At 54.8% G+C, this 17,399-nt stretch overlaps 1 protein-coding gene across 1 annotated transcript in view; it reads right to left on the reverse strand.

Annotated features, from left to right (window-relative positions):
- ENG (endoglin) overlaps window positions 1-15,674 on the reverse strand; it is a 31,821-nt gene extending 16,147 nt beyond the window's left edge. Inside the window, 2 exon segments of the mRNA NM_001076397.1 lie at window positions 6,811-6,953; window positions 15,450-15,674. Of these exon segments, the coding sequence (NP_001069865.1) occupies window positions 6,811-6,953; window positions 15,450-15,516 (210 nt within the window). The 5' untranslated portion in view covers window positions 15,517-15,674.
- Window positions 15,675-17,399: the final 1,725 nt, after the last annotated feature.

Consider the following 17,399-nt stretch of genomic DNA (forward strand, 5'->3'; position numbering starts at 1 on the left):
ACCTCATGAGAAGAGTTGACTCATTGGAAAAGACTCTGATGCTGGGAGGGATTGGGGGCAGGAGGAGAAGGGGACGACAGAGGATAAGATGGCTGGATGGCATCACTGACTCGATGGACATGAGTCTGAGTGAACTCGGGGAGTGATGGACAGGGAGGCCTGGCGTGCTGCGATTCATGGGGTCGCAAAGAGCTGGACATGACTGAGCAACTGAACTGAACTGAACTGATGGTTAGGAGGTGCCACGGCTGCTGGGGACAAGGAGAACAATCCCTCCTCTGCCCTGGACGCCCACAGGCTGAGAGCACAGCCCCCGAGGTGGGAGGAAAGAGCCCTGTGACCATCCATGCCTGTTGCCACCCCACAGTAACTGTCCCTGTTTGTGCCTCAGTTTCCCCATCTGCAAAACAGGGATAGGACAGAATGGAAACCAAAACCAAGTGAGGCTCTGGATAAAGGAAGTTAAAGAAGAGAAGTAGAGGTCAGCGTCGGGTCATGCTGAGGGTGAGGGGGTTAAGAGACTGGAACTTCGTGACATCTGTCATGACACTCAGCTCTGCTCCCAGGGCTCGCATACCAATCCCTCCACCCCCTTGTCACCAAGTCCCTCCCTGTAGAGTTAGGAGTTGGGAGGAAGGAGGGTGTGGGCTAAGGCCCAAAGACAGGCAGGCAGGGGCCAGGGCCACGCACCAAGTGAGCCCTGTCGAAAGTCAGGGAGGCTGGAGAGCTGGGCTTCCAGGGGTCTGGGAGCTCCTGGAGCGAGCTCAAAGGCCAGCTAGTTACCAGAAAAACCCAGCCAGGGTTTCCATAGCAAACACTTCCATCCCGTGGCCCTGACTCATCAACACGGTCACTCACACGCAGACTTCCCTCTTTCCTCCCAGCTCCGAGCCCAAAAGTAAAGAAAGGGGCCTGCCTCGTCCCCCATCCCAAGCTCCCAGTCTTCCCCATGGCATCCTGGGAGTTCTGGGAGCTCAGCCGAGGTGGGCAGGCCAGTCACGCCCTCGTCCCCAGCTCTGCAACCTGGGCTGGCCGGGGCCTGCCCAGCCCCTTCCCTGAGCCAGTGGGCGGGAGACCACGTTTCTATTTTTGTGCCTCTGGCCCACAGTTGCCATTGTCGGCCCAGCAGTCAGTGGCGGGAAGGGGGATTTCAGTGGGGAGGCCCTGAGCGCTAGTAGCCACTTATAGAAAGTCGCTTCCAGCAATTCTTCTAGGAGTGGAGCCTCGAGCCTGCCTGCAGCCCCCACCCTCCTAGGGCCAGACTGGAGCCGGCCAGATTGGAGCCGGCCGTCCCTTTGCTCACCCCAGCGGAGCCAGACTTACAGGCAGGGTAGCAGGCGAAGGGCGTCAAAGCCAGACGGACCTGAAGTCAAACCTGGGCTCAGTCATTAGCCTGTGACCCTGGGCAGTTACTTCCTGTCTCTGGGCCTCAGCTTCCTGATCTGGAAAATGGGCTGAACGATGTAACTACTTCATAGATTTGTGAGGATTCAGTGAGATTCTGCCTGCAAAGCAGGTGGTCCAACGTCCAACCAAACACATGGCAGCGGATTGGGTTTCTCCACCTGCCATTCCCTCCCCTCTCGCTCATCCAGAGGAGGGCCACAGTTCAGGGGCTGAGGAGGTGGGCATGTGGGCTGGGCAGCTGTTGGCTGGAATTGGGACCAGTCAGGCCTCCCTGCAACAGCCCCTCTCTGGGTCTCAGTCTCCCCATCTGTGTAGGCTCAGTATTATATGGCTCTTTGATTCTGTCTGCCTCCTTGGGGCTCCCAGTGTTTGGCATCTGGGACTTGGTCTCCAGCCAGGTGGCTACAGAATGGGCTTCCAGAACCCCCACGAGAGGCACGCCACTCTCCCCAGCTGAGGGTTCCTGATCAGCCCATGTCATTTCTACTTCCCCAGTTTCTTTGTCTGTCTGGGAGAATAGCACTGGGCCCGGCCTGGGGCTGCTATGCTCTTCATGGGAGACAGGAAAGAAGGCACAACTCTGTCCTCCAGGAGCTTGGCAGAGAACAAGACTAACACCCCCAAACAACCAGTAACACTGCTAACCTCATGGAGGTGGCCAATCAGCAAATGCTTATACACAGTTACATTTCCCCTTCCTTCCAATATTGACCCACCAATCCAACCATCCACCACATCCACCAATCCAACCATCCATCCACCCACCCATCCACCCACCCATCCACCCACCCATCCACCCATCCACCCATCCATCCAACCATCCATCCATCCACCCATCCAACCACCCATCCATCCACCCACCCATCCACCCATCCATCCATCCAACCGTCCATCCATCCACACATCCATCCACCCACCCATCCACCCATCCACCCATCCATCCATCCATCCATCCATCCATCCATCCATCCAACCGTCCATCCATCCACCCATCCAAACACCCATCCATCCACCCACCCATCCACCCATCCATCCATCCAACCGTCCATCCATCCACCCAACCAAACACCCATCCACCCATCCACCCATCCAACCATCCACCCATCTATTTACTCATCCTTACAATTCTGGGACTGACCCTGAGTTGAACACTGGGGATATAGCACTGAGATGCAGGCACAGTACCTGCCCAGTCTGTCTGTCCCCGAGTCCATGTCCTTCCCACCAAGCCTGTCCCTAATATCTGCAAGGCCTGGGACAAGAACACATATGACAGCCCCTAGCCCCAACCCACCCCTCTTCTCTTCACATGGACACATGTGGACAACCATCCTGGATGCCCAAGCTCTGCCATGCTCACCCACAGCCCCCTATAACCTCCCCGCCATTGCTGAGTCCATCACTCAGTACCAGGACTGCTGACACCCACCTCTGCCTCCTCCAGGAGTGGCTCCAGGCAAAGGCCAGGTCTGTTTTCTCTCTGCACCATCGATGCCCACTCTTAGTAACCTCATGTAGCCCTCAGATCTGGGGGAGCTAAACCCAGCCATGCAGTGTCCCCTCTAGAGGAAAGGACAAGAAGGAGCCCCACCAACCCTAGGAGGAGGCTCAGTGCATTTGGGCAGGGAATTCTGGAGTCCTGGGTACACAGGGCAGGGGCTGGGGAGGGATGGCAGAGGGGTGCAACTGGAAAAGGGCCAGAGAGGGGCTACATGTTGTAGGTCCCAGGCAGGGGCCTCTTTGCCTAAGTCTGAGGGCTGCATTGCCTTCCACACCCCTTCCTTCACAGGGTGGCCTAGAGGAGCCTAGGGCCCCCTGCCCTCCCTCTGCCTGAGCAACCTCATCTGCCCCTCTGGCAGGAGGCAATCAGCATCAGAGACCTGTGAGTTCCATCTGCTTGGGGGTGGTGAGGTGGCGTCAGCTCCCTGAGTTTGCCCAGAAGCGGGGTGAATCAGCGGCTGTCTTGGCTGTGCCCTGGCTGCCTGAGGTTTGTTAGGAGGATAGCAGATCAGTGCAGTCGGCCTGACGGGAACCGCTGAGACACCAGGCCGGTTTCCTGTCTCCACGGGTCAGGATGTGACCCCGGGCCCCCTCCCGGAATCCAGGCTCCGGCCTGCCCTTTGGGGACCCAGCGAGATAGAGCCCCTGCCCAGTGGCCCCCTTGTCTGTCTGCAAATGTCCCGAACACACACACACACACCATACACACACACCCTGAACCTCTCTTTCCCGAGGCTCTTGGCCGCCACAGCTCATGTGCCGCCCACCCACAGGAAATCTGAGGATTCAGAGGCCACGCGGGGATGGACGGGAAACTGTTTCTCTGTGCCAGGGTTTGCAGAAGGCAGCCATAGGTCGGGAGGGATTGGGCTGGTTGCTGAGACAGCCTCCACCCACGCCACCACTGCCAGCTCATGTTTCTTGCCTCTAGGCCTTTGCTCAGGCAATGCCCTTTGCCTGGAATGCCCTTGACGCCCCTCTGTCTGGCTCGATGCTGGGAGTCATTTCCCTACTGCCCCTTCCTTCCACATTCAGTGATCATCCTCCCGGGGCCCACAGCCCCTGGCACCCCCTTCCCTCCACTGCCAAGTCCATCACTCAGTACCAGGGCTTGCCGAGGCCCACCTCTGCCTCTCCTGCGAGTGCCTCCAGGGCCGTGGCTAGTGCTGCTTTGTCTCTTCACCATCAGTGCCGCACACAGGCTGGACACAGAGCAGGCACCTGGCAAGGACTGGTTGTGGGAAACTGTTGGACTGGAGATCCCCTTCTTGGCGGCTGCCTGGTGAGGAAGGTACCTCCCAGGGAAACCACAGTTCTTTCAGTGTTACTGTAGTAGGTCCAATGGGACTGTGGGCTCTCTTGGGACAAGAGAGCCACGAGCATCCAGCTCCAGGAGGCTAGACCTCAGCTGCCCCTCTGCAAGTGCATTCATAGACCCTGCTTCAGCCACCTGGTAGCAGTTGCCTGTGCGGATCCAATTAGTTGAGTGATGTGAAGATGCTCGGTACATTGTAGCATGTCAGGCCGAATGAGAGTATTGACATGAGAGACGTAGATCCCACAGAGGAGATGCTATAAGGACAGGCGCAGCTACTGTAAGTTAAGTAGCGGCTTTCGGCAGAACCATGCTCAGTATGTGGCCTGCATTGCCCCCCTGGATTCTTGCAGCCTCCTTACAAGGTAGTTTTGGTCATCACCCCATGTTTCCTATGGAAAGCCAAGGCTTGGAGACATGGCCCAGGGTCACGCCCCTATAAGGGGTGAGGTTCAGTTCAAAGACAATCTTGCTTCAGAGCCCATGTTCTTGACCTTCCAGGTCACATAGCAATACATTCATTCATTCATTCATTTGTATACACAGTCACTGGTGCACATCAGGCCCCGGGCCAGATGCAACTACTCCATGACTCTTTGGTGAGTCCCTGAGCCCAAGAAATGTGTGTCTGCTGTTGGAGCCTGGAGAGAAGGAGCCCCCCGCCTGCCCAGTGTGATATGAGATGCTGGCCAGTGGTGGATGCAGAACTGGGTCCCCCATCTCCCAAACCCCAGCGCTTTCCATCACCCCCTCAAACAAACAGGCTCAACAGTCCTGGAGCCTACAGCCTGGCTCCTTGAGTTAAAAGCTGGACACTCCATGGACTGAGTTCTCTGGTAGAGGCAGAAAGTGACAAGGAGATTCTGTTGTCATGAGTTTAGGATGACAGGTTACAGCAGCATCTTGTCATGCACCTAAAAATCCTCCAACAACTGTCACTGTTCACAGGATGAAGACCAGGCCGCTTGCTGTGGCAACTGGGCCTTGTCAATCTCCCCAGCTGTGCCCCGAGGAGAAATGGATGCTCACGCTACAGCAAGCCATGTGATGCTGACCCCAAACGAGGCCCGCCTCCCTGCCTGTGCGTTCACTCTGTCCACTCACTGCGTCCTCGGTTCAGCCCCACGGCCTCCTTCAGTCTGTGAGCTCTGGCCATCCTTAGCGTTCTTGCAATCTCCTGGAAGCCCTGCCTAACCCCATAGCAGCCCTGTGCTCCCTGAGAAAGCTCCAGTCACCTGGGTCCTGGCTGTCTGTCTGCACATGTTTCCCATGGCCCTGGGTTCTTGGCCAGGAGCCTTCTCTGACTCTGGCCCGCGGCTGAGTGATTGGGGCTGGGCGCATCCCAGCCACCCAGGTGAGGCGCCGAGACCTGAATATCCGAACAAAAAAAATGAACTCGCAGAGGGCAATCTCATTTTCCCTATCATTACCAAACTTGAAAAAAAAAAATTACAATGGCTATCAAAAGCACATAACGTGTTTGGCTCTATCTGGAGCTTGGGGATTATCAAGGCCCACAGTCCTCGTGGCAGGCAGGGTGGTGGGGAGCAGGGCCCCCCGATATTGGTGGTCTGGGCACCATCTTATCACTGCACTAATGCAGGGCAGCCTAACAGTTTCAGGGACCATAAGTTCACCCCAAGCTGACACCACTAAATCGCTATCAGGACCTGAGGCTGCATGGGCCAGGTGTGGTCATCAGCCCAGGAGGGCCAGGTGCCCCCTGAACACAGATCCACTGGGGAATCCAGGGGACGGCCTAGTTTGGAGTCTCCAGGGATCTAGTGAACTTGGACCTCAGACATATTGCTTCACCTTTCTTGGCCTGCCACGGGTCCCTCCTCTGAAAAATGGGGAGACAGACCCCTGACAGATGGGCCCTCAAGAGGCTTAATACATGTAAGGTGCTTAATTCTGTTCCCAACACTTAGTAGGCCTAGCACAGTACCTAGCACACAGTAAGTGCTCAATAAATGTGTTATTAGTATCAGGAGGGACCTAGACAAACTCGTGGTGGGTCTTCTTGGTAAGGGGAGGAGAGTCTCAGAGATGACGTCATCAGTTTCCAGACCCTGACCCGGTCATAGGAGTTTGATGAGTGATATTCCAGGGAGGGAAGCACTTTCTCAAGGTCAAGGCTGCCAGAAGCAAAGCCGTATCCACTGAGAAGAAGTGAGCTCCCCATCACCGGAGGTGCACAAACAACCACTCGCCTGGCTTTTTTCCGCTCCTCTGCTGGCCAAACCCAGCCCTTCCCACCTGGGTCTTGTGCGGTTTGGGGATTATCAAGGCCCACAGTCCTTGTGGCAGGCAGCGTGGTGAGGAGCAGGCCACTCCCCCCGATATTGGTGGTCTGGGCACTGTCTTATCACTGCACAAGTGCAGGGCAACCTAACGGTTTCAGGGGCCACAAGAAGAAGATTACCACCAGAAATGCCTCTGCTGACAAGCCCTGTGAGATGCCCATGTACTATCCTGGCAGAATCCCTGGTGAGGACTCAGCCCACTACCCCAGGGACTGAGTCCTCAACTCATTGGCCCTGGACCATCCTCTGGGTCCCCACCCGACCCTGCCATCGGGCACTCACCCCTAGGAACGTCAAGAAGAGGACGTGGACTTCTAGGGTGGCATCGGGGATCTGAGCCACACAACCCTCAGAAACCTGGCTTGTTACGTATGTCACCTCGGAGTCCACAGGCTGTAGGTCACAGTAGACTGTTTCTGCAAGACCTGTGGGAGATCACAGTGGGGAGAGGGACAAGTTAAGAACAAGGTGGTGACAACTGCTCCCACTTTCCGAATGCCTACTGGATGCTTGGCACTGTTTAAGGTCTTTCTTACATCTTCACAGCTACTTTCCAAGGTGTGTGTGTATATGTGTGTGTGTGTGTGTGTGTGTGTGTGTGTGCTTGGTCACTCAGTCGTGTCTGACTCATTGCGACCCCGTGGAGCCTGCCCGGCTCCTCTGCCCATGGAATTTTCCAGGCAAGAATACTGGAGAGGGGTGTCATTTCCTCCTCCAGGGGATCTTCCCAACCCAAGGTAGATATCATCACATTCATTCCACAGATGAAGAAACTGAGCCTCAGAAATGAAAAATCTCTTACCTGAGGTCCCAGTGCTAGTAAGTATAGGGTCAACAGATAAAATGCAGGACGTCCAAATTTGAATAAATAAATACGTATTTAAAGTATAAGCATATCCCAAACATTGCATGGGGTATACTTAGACTAAAAATTTTTCAGTGTTTATCTGAAATTAAAATTTCACTGGGCATCCTATATTTTCATTTGCTACATGCGGCAACGCTAATGGTGTGGCAGGGCCCACATGTACACGCACCCAAGCCTCTCGGCTGGTTCGCTCCAAAGGATCAGGAGGCAAAACTTCCCCTCGTGAGCCTCAAGGAGGCTTGAGAGTCTCCTGGCCCCAGCGGAGAGAGCGAGTCCAGGTTCAGAGGGCAGGGCCGGAGTAGGCCGCAGAGCCTGCTGCCCGGAAACGCAGGTCCTGAGGGAAGGGAATGGAATTTCACCCCGACCCAGCAGAGGAGGAAGAGGAAATGAGGCCCCTACACCTCGTCTGAAGGAATGTGCCAGGGAAGGGGGGGGCTCCGGAGGAGGGAAGGAGGACAGAGAAGGGGAGACTGTTTGGAAGTTTGTGTCTCCATCTTGTCGCGCTCACTTCCTGTTTTCTTGGAGATCAAAGATGGGCGCGGAGGGCCTGGCCGCACGTCCAGCCGACGCCAGCCCAGAGGATGGGGGGAGGGAGGCTTCTTCCGAATCCCGGGCTATTGGTCTGGCTTTGGCTTAACCCGGTCTCTTTGCCCAACTTTCCACTGGTTGGCTCAGGACCCCCAGAGGTCAGAGAAGGACATAAGATGGCCGCCCCACACCCCCCCACACACCACCCGCCAGCAACCACTTGGGAAGGATAAGTTCAGGACAAGAACGTTTGGCTTAGAAGTCCTCGCCCTGGCCCTGTCCTGTGTGCCAGGGACCCCAGAGTGCCTGTGGAATAGGGCATTTGAAAGCCAGGGTCCCTGGAACCAGGCTGACCTGGGTTTGTGTCTGAGGAGGCCCAACGCTTACTAGCCTATGTGGCTTTGGTGAACTACTTCACTTTGGGCTTCGGTGTCCTCACTGGTAAAAGGACACTAAGAATAGAATCCACAAAACCATACAGGTGACTGAGAGGACTCCATGAGACAAGGCGTATGGCTGTTTGTTGCTGTTTTTACTTTTTGGCCCCACCGCACAGCCTGTAGGGTCTTAGCTCCCCAATCAGGGATCGAACCTGCACTTCCTACGGTGGAAGCACAGAGTCTTAACCGCTGGACAGCAGAGGTCATTCTTCTGATTTTAATTCTTTGATTGACTCTGGCCATTGGAAAAGAACAGTTGGTCCCAGGTGGGTGGTGAAGTGCTGGGACAGGACAGCTTGCAGGCGCGGGGCCTCAGAGAGGGAGGTCACTGGTGTTTCAGGCTCATCTAGACTCAAGGGCTGGTACCTTTTGCTGCTGTCCCCACTACTTGGGGACCCACCAAGCCCCTCAGTGCTCCCCACATTCCCCCTGACCCTGTCAGTGAGCACAGGCTTCTTGGCTGTTGCTTAGTCCTCCTGTAGAGATGGGAGACTGCAGTCCAGAGATGCAGGATGTCCAGAGTCACACAGCACACACAGCTGACCGGGCTGGGTTCAGACCTACCTCTCCCCTCGCAGTCTGGGGTCTGGTCTGCAGATTAGCCCAGCGCCTTCCTCCTTCCTTCAGACTTTCCCTGCCCCCTCCCCAGACTTCCAGGAACCCCAGTTCCTCCCAGATCGCTGGGGCCGCCTGGGGCCACCTCCTCCATGCCGTCAGCGGGAGAGGCCACAGGCCTGGCCATTATGTAATGATCAGATAACAGGCCAGGCTGGGAGATCAGATAAGAGGTCCATTTATTTTGGGGCCTTTTCGAGTCCTGGCCGCCCCCACCCCGCAGACGAGAATGGGGAGACAGGAGGGAGTGTGACGCCCGGGGCCTGTCTCCCGGAGCCGGAGGCGGGCCCAGACAAAGCTGAAAACAATCCCCTGGCACCAAGGGAAACTCCTGGGACCTGGGTTGGAGGAGGCGCCGCTGGGGGCCCGGGTGACCGGGTGAGTGAGAGACCCAGCACTGGGGAGCCACCACTCCAGCCCTGTCTGCTCCCTCTCCTGCCCCACCCACGAGCGCACAGCCACCTCAGGGCTTTCCAAATGGCCACCCCAAGCACCTAGGGAGGCCAAGAGCGTAACGGTCAGCAAAACCAGCTCTGGAGCTGGACGGTATGAGCAAAATCCCAGCTCTGCCTCTTGGACAGCTGGTCAGCATGAGCAAGAGCCTAACTTCTCTGAGCCTCAGCTTCCCCCTTTGCAAGACAGCTGCCATCATGTTTCCTGGGCATCAGGGACTATTTAGAGGCTTTGCATGAGTACATTCATTTGATGCGTGCAGCAATCCTACAAGATGGGGACTGTTATTATGACCATTTGACACAGGGGGACACCAAAGAGTAGGGAGAGGCAAGAATTTGGAAAAGATCCTGATGCTGGAAAGATTGAGGGCGAACAGGAGAAGAGGCTGACAGAGGACGAGATGGTTGGATGGGATCACCAACTCAATGAACGTGAATTTGAGAAAACTCCAGGAGATAGTGAAGGACAAGGAAGCCTGGCGTGCTGCAGTTCTTGGGGTTGCAAAGAGTTGGACATGACTGAGCAGCTGAACAACCACAGCAAGAATTTGCCTGACGGTACCCAGCTGTTAAGCGGCAGGGTTCATACTGGAACCCAGACCGTCCAGCTCTAGCACCCAGCACCCACTGCACAGGCTGTGTTAGCTGCATGAGGTAACCCGTGTACAGATCCTGGTATGCAGTAAGTGTTCTGGACACAGAGGCCGTGATCATTCTATGAAACCAGGGCAGGTCCTCTTTGACAGAGGTCTTTTCTGCTTTTTCTCTTCTTCAGTCACCCAGTCACCCTTTGCTCCTTTCAGGATCCAACCACGGCCTCAAAGATTTCCCTGCGTCCAGCCCAACCACTGCTCCCTGGGCCTGGCCACCAGCAAGACCTCAGCACTCCTTTCCCCAGTCTGTCCTGGGCTGCTGATGTCTCTGGCTTAAGGCCACCCTCCACAGCCTGGAGTGGAGTTAAAAAGTACCAGGATCCAGGACTTCCCTGGTGGTCCAGCGGCTAAGACTCTGAGCCCCCAGTGCAGGGGGCCCAGGTTTGATCCCTGGTCAGGGAACTAGATCTCACCTGCCGCAATTAAGAGTTCCCATGCCACAATTAAAGATCCCACCTGCTGCAACTAAAAAAAATTTTTTAAATAAAGTGTGGGGATCAAGAGATGTTGAAGTTTCAGATCCTGATTCTGCTTCTTTCCAGCTTCCTTTCCATGCCTCAGTGCTATTATTTGTAAAATGGAGTGGTCATAGTCAAAATACCTTCCTCAGTGAGTTGGTGGAAACATTGGTAAATTGACCCATGCATGGTGCTAAGCAGGATTCCTGCTCAGGAACTGGCAGTCTCTGTCAGTTATTTATGTCCATCAGGGGGGATGTGAACGTTTTCATCAAACATACCTTGTTCCTTGCCCTTTCTGTGCCCTCTCCCTGAACACTGCTTTTCAACTCCTATTCATCCTTCAAAACCCTGTGGGGAAAATCTCATCAGAACCCATCCAGCTGTGCTCTAGGTGAGAGACCCACTATAGGTGCAGGAAAGAAACCTAATGTGTGGGGTGAGATGATTTGGCAACAGAGAACCTCACTGTCTTCCCCAAGGCACTATGGTGTATGGTTAGGTCCCAGGCTCGAGCTCCTGTTACTCATTTCTGAGCTGTGTTACTCAGGCAAATTCCTTCACCTGCCAGCACCCTAGAATTCTCAGCTGTGAACTGGGGCTAATAGGAGAGCCTGCTTCATCGGGATTTTGTGCAGGTTAAGTCTGATAGTACACATAATAGGCCTAGAGCAGTGGTCTGGCCTTAATCTCCACCTTTGTCACAAGTATTAAAGTCAGTTTAGCCCTGGATGAGGGTTCTCTTTAGCCTCCAGAGCTGATGCCCCAAAGCTGGGGTTGGAGCTAGAAGAAGGGGCTCCAGAACCAGGACGATCAGTATTCCAAGCCTCCCACAGCCACCCAGGCCACCTATGGTACAAGGAAAAGAAGTTGAGTTCAATAGACAGCTTGGATCTGTCACTAGTCCTGAGCCTTGATTTCCTCATCCATAATCTGGGTATAGAGACAAAGGGCTGCCTGATGCACTGGAGACACAGAAGAGGCGGCCCCTCCCGCTCACCCTGATTCCTCATTAGGCCCTTTGTCCTCCAAGGGTCCAGCACTGACCTAAAGGTCCCCATAAGAAATTGAGATAGATTCTTTCTCTCCCTCTGGGGTTTAGTGTTACCAACTATCTGGCCGAAGTGAGAACCTTAATTAATGGTCCTGCCCTCACTGTCCCAGGGAACCCCTGTCTCCTGGTTCACACAGCTCCTGCTCCAACCTACCTTTCCTCCTGGCAAACAAGAAGCTGCCCCGAATGCAGACTCTAGGGATGGATATCTGTAGGCTGTGTCCTGCATCCCTAGCCCCTTCTCAGGGGTCAGGGCTGGGGAGACCCTCACGCAGGTGGCCAGCAGCTCAGGGGATGCCAAGTCACACCTCTACCCTGTCTTTCAGCAAGCCCTTACCCACACTTAGGAAACACTCTTTGATTCCAGCCACCCCGCATGGGCCACGAACCCCAGCACCTCCACTTCTGGGACTCTATCCAAGTGAAATACTCCAAAATACAGGAAAAGATGCATGTACCAAAAACGTGCTTGGAAGTGGTATTTATAACTGGTCCCCAAGGGGAAACCACCTAAGTATTCAACAACAAAGGATTCATTAGGGAAATGATGAGATGGCACGTTTAAGGGAGAGAATATTCTAGAACCACAATGGCATGATCATGGAGTCCACATGACAACATAGAAAACTTCTGGGACATAAAAAGTGTACGTAAGATTTCCAAGCTTGATCCACTTGCATTGAAAAATGCTAGACAATAGCCAGTAAGAAAGACACCAGCATGCTAACAAGGCCCAAATTAATAGAAGGAGCTGGGAGGTCATTTCCCCCATTCTTATCTATTTTCTTTGAGGAGCAGACTCTAGTGACTATATGGTTAAATTGCTTTAAAAAAAATCTACATATTTGCTCTTAAAAGAAATTCCAACATGACAGGAAAGGATGTTTTAGAAAGTGAAGATCCTCTAGAAGAACCTGGTGCTAAAGAGCAGTGACATTGGGGTTTTCTTTGTGCATATGGTACATTGCATATGTGCTCAATCGTGTCTGACTCTGCAACCCCCTGGACTGTAGCCCTCCAGGCTCCTTTGTCCATGGGATTCTCCAGGCAAGAATACTGGAGTGGGTTGCCATTTCCTTCTCCAGGGGATATTCCCAGCCCAGGGATCAAACCCAAGTCTGCTGTCTCCTGCATTTGGCCGGCAGTTTCTTTTACTGGCTGAGCCACTTGGGAAGCTCAGAGCGTGTGTTACTGCTATTTTATTCTTATAGAACTGGAGTCAGTACTGTACGAGCATCTGACAGTGTGTCCCAGACAGATGTCCACAACAGTGTAGATCTGGGAATAGCTTTTTCTTGGTAACCGCTATGTGAGATTCCAGTACATAGTCAGCCATGTCATGGAGCCCAGGCTGGTGGACACTGCCTGGCTTTTGTTACAGGTACCTACGGACCATACATCCTTACTGAGTTGGGCAAGTACGGCCTTGGGGCTGACTTCTGAAGGCAAGGATGTTACATAAGTTAGGGTTTTGAAAGATTCTGCCAAGTTGTGTTCCCAGAAGGCTGGATTCATCTGGGGACCTGTTTTGGTCCAATTTTGACCCCCCTCAGCTTGAATGAGGATGCCTGGGTCACTAGCACCCACACCCCCTCCCCTGGCGTGGAGATCTGGCTTCCACATCCTGGTCCTGGTCCTGGTCCCCATCTGCCCTCCATGGGCCTCAGTTTACCAGCCAGTAACTGAGCTGGGTTGGATGGGTTTGGAATGCCCTTGAGCCCTATGCTCAAGGGGTGCCCTTTGAAAGATTCTGCCAAGTTGTGTTCCCAGAAGGCTGGATCCATCTGGGGACCTGTTTTGATCCTATTTTGACTGCTGGTGTGCCAGCACCTTCCAGCAGGAGCAGATTAATACGTTATCAGGAGTTTTTCCAACTGGCTCTTAAACACAGCCATAATTAAAAATTAAATTTTATAAGCTTATAATTAAATAAATCACATATTTTATGTGCAATATATATCAAATGTACACTATTGTATTGAAAGTCATAAACCCCTAATTATTTTATTCCGCTTATATTATCTGTGTTCTTGAGGTTATCTATGTCTGTCATATCTGGGTGGTGGAAATAGTAGATAAAGCTTTATTATGGTGCAGCCGCCCCAACTCCAAGTCTGCTGAGTTGATAGCTTGAAATCAGCTGGGTGGGAACATTGACACCATGAATATTAACAAACATTAACCCCCCCTGCCCTCACCCACCTCTCCCAACCCACTGTTGACTCTTTGCCAGCATACCACTGCCTTCCATCCTATAAAACCCGACCCTAAAGAGCTGCGAGAGTCTTTCTCTGATGACCTAGAGGAAGAGAGTGTTATCAAACTAGAAAGTGGGGGAGGCTGGAGAAAGGCAAGATGGCCGGGGGCCTATCGTGGAGTTCAGGTACAGCTTCTGTCGGAACTGTGTGAACTCAGCAGGTCAGAACCTCCACTTCCCCTCCTGTAAAGTGGGGTGATAGAGACAGCCGTCTTGGAAGATAATTGGGAGCTTATGGAGAGCAGCTGCCATATCACTCCCTGATCAGGACCAAGTGATCCTGTGGCTCAAAGGAGCCACAGGCCTGGGGCGAAACCCTGCTGGATCACTTAATGTCTTAGACTCGGTTTCCTGTATTGTCAGTGAGGCAGTGGGAAGAGCTTAGAGACCCAGGATTAGGGACCTTAAAATGCCTTGGCTGGAGTTAGGGGCTTCCCTGATGGCTCAGTGATAAAGAACCTGCCTGCAAAGCAAGAGACAGAGAGAGACGCAGGTTCGATCCCTGACTAGGGAAGATCCCCTGGAGAAGGAAATGGCAACCCACTCCAGTATGCTTGCCTGGAGAAATCCCGTGGACAGAAGAGCCTGGCGGGCTATAGTCCACGTGGTCGCAAAGAGTCAGATACGACTGAGTGACTAAATAACAATAACGACAGGGTAGGGCAGGGAGGGGGTGATCATCATTGCTTCTGTTCCCATTCTCACCCCCCTCCCCTACCCCTTAAGGAGGTCCTGGATGTGCCCGAGGTGAGGGGGTGTCCACAGGGCCTTCTGGGGGCTTCAAATAAATGAGGGGCAGGGCACAGAGAGGCCCAAGGAGAGTGGCATGAGGGGCCGGGGTCCCCGACTCCTCGCTAACTCTCGTCTGGTCATTTCAAAAGGTCGCAGAGGCCATGACCACCTGGAGAAGCCCCCGGGCTGAACCCCTAGTCTGGGCTGTGCCCCTATTCTGCACACTTCTTGGGTATAAGCGGAGGGAGCACCCAGTCAGAAGGGTTCTGGGGGCCGCTCACAGGCCCCGGGGAAGGTGAAGGAGGAGGAATGTAATCATAAAACCACAACAAACAGAAACCAGCTTGCCACTGACTTTCCCCGAGGGGGCTTCTCTTATCACCCTCTACTCGCCTCAGCGGCCGAAGGCAGTCCCCCAATATCACACCACGAGGAAACACAACAGGGGATCTGAACCCAGAGCCCAGGTTCTGACTCTGAGACCGTGCACCCTCCCATCCCACCCATGCCTCAGATGAGGAACTTAAGGCCCAGAGAGGGTAGGGGACTCGCCAGGGGCTGCACAGCACTCTAGGACCTGGGCTTCCTGGGGAGAAACTGGACGTAGCTGGAGGCCAGAGCTAAGGTAAATAACTCATCACTGTTTGCCCGAGTCATTTAGGATGGAAAGTTCTTCATCCTGCCAAACCGGGACATTTGGTCACCCTGTGACATCTGTCTCAGGTGGTCCAGAACCCTCCCGACCCCAGGACAGCTCCACTGGGCGCGAATTGGGACAGAGGGAGGAGGCCGGGAACACTCGGGGCCTGGTCTGTGCCCTGGGGGCCCAGTCACCCCCTCCCCGGGTCCCTGGACACCTACTTGTGGGGCCGAGGCTGCACACGACCAGCAGCAGGGCCATGGCCTGGCAGAGCACGCCGCGGTCCATGCTGTCCTTCCGGGGGTCTGCGTGCGGGGCCTTATCCGGTGTCCAGGGGCAGGGCTGCGGACGGGCGCGGGGGCCGGCGTGGGCTCTCGCAGGGACCCAAGGGCAGCAGGCAGCTGGAGCGACGGCGTCCCTGCTCCAGCCTTCTGAGGTGGCGGCCGAGGGGTCAGGAGAAGCGGGCACGGGAGCGTGGGGCCAGGCCAGGGGGTTGCTGGGCCAGCCTTAAGCGGTGAGAGGCTGCAGGGCTTCTGTGGACGGTGGCAGTGGCGACTGCAGTCCTGGCCTGTGGATACAGATGGAGGCTGGGGTCTGACCGTCAGCTATGGGGAGCTCCGGCTCATCCAGCCTGGCCCGGGGAGGCAGGAAATGCGCTTCCTTAGAGAAGGGGCCGGGCCAGGCGGCCTGCCAGGCGGGGAGAGGAAGTGCCACGGGCTTTGTCGCTGGGTGGGGGGCCCTGGGGCGGGGGTGTTTGTGTGTGTGGGGGGGAGGCAGTGGGGTGGGAGGACCCAGGCTCCAGGTTCGTTTCCCCACATACCCCACCCTCCCATCCCACCCTCTCCAACGGCTGGCTAGTGGGGTGCATCTGGCAACCCCGGGGGGCAGATGAAAAGAATCATCCTAACAGCCCACCAAGGGGTACCATCAGGGGCCAGGCCTGGCCAAGGCCTGGAACTTCATGGGGAACTCAGCTCTGTGAACTCGCTGTCCCCGTTTTGTAGATGAGGGGACAGAGGCTTGATGAGATGTGATCACTGACCCAAGAAGATGGTGGAGCTGGAGTTTGAACAGGTCTCGTCGGGCACTAACATTGGTTTCCCTAAGTGTGACACTGGGCTGGCGTTCCCTTGTTTTGTAAGCAGGGAGCCTGAGGCCCAGGATAGGGGAGCAACGCTTCAAAATTGGCACAGTGCAGCAGCTGGGGCTGAGATCTCAGGGCCCAGAGAGGACCGGGGACAAGCCCACTGCCACACAGTCGCCCTGGAAATAAAGCAGGTACAACCAGGCCTTCCTCGCCAGGCGGTTGCGAGATTTCCGTGGGTCCAGGTGCCATAGCACAGAGCTCTGGGCCCGGCACTCAGAAAGGGCTTGCCCATCACACTCCCTGAGCCTGGCAGACAGTCCCAGAACTGTTCCTTTTTCATTTGCAAACAGTTAGCACCAACTACATGTCCGCCTTGATGCTAGTCATGGGTAGCACTTTAGGATCAGCCCCAGGAGGCTCAGAGGAGGAAGCCGGAGCTGCCTGGAGGAGGGAACGTTTAGGTCTGGCCTGTGGAAGTCTGGGCGAGTTGGGGTGAGGGGGTAGAAAAGGGGGTGAGGAGGGCATGTCAGGCTGGGCACCAGCCTGAGCAAAGACACAAAGGCAAGAAGTGGCCTGACGGCCGCAGGTCAAGCAAGGGTGTGGTGGGGACAAGAGACCTAGAGAGGCAGATTCTGGCCTTGCTCTGGGAGTGGGGCAGTTTTTACTTTAATTTATCTGCACTGGGTCTCAGTTGCAGTATGCTGAACTTCAGTCTTTGTTACAGCAAGGATCTTCAAGTTACAGCTTGAGAGATTTTTAGTTTCAGCATGTGAGAATCTAGTTCTCTGACCAGGGATCGAACCCGGGACTCCTGCATTGAGAGCACAGTCTTAACCACCAGACCACTAGGGAAGTCCCAGGGAGTGGGGGGCCTTGAATGCCAGGACTTTATCCTGAAGGCCTCGGGAGTCACAGAGGGTTCTGGAGAGAGGGTGCTGGCAGAGTGGGCTTGGAGAAGATGAGTTTCCATCCCACAGTGGGGACAGAGCCAGGGGCTTTCCTCTTTACACTTGTCCTGGTCACAGATGGAGAAACCAAGGCCCAGGGAAGAAGGAGAAGGTGGGAGCCCTGGCTGCCTCCGGAC

The sequence above is a fragment of the Bos taurus genome, chromosome 11 (assembly GCF_002263795.3).
Source record: "Bos taurus isolate L1 Dominette 01449 registration number 42190680 breed Hereford chromosome 11, ARS-UCD2.0, whole genome shotgun sequence".
NCBI classification, from domain to species: Eukaryota; Metazoa; Chordata; class Mammalia; order Artiodactyla; family Bovidae; genus Bos; species Bos taurus.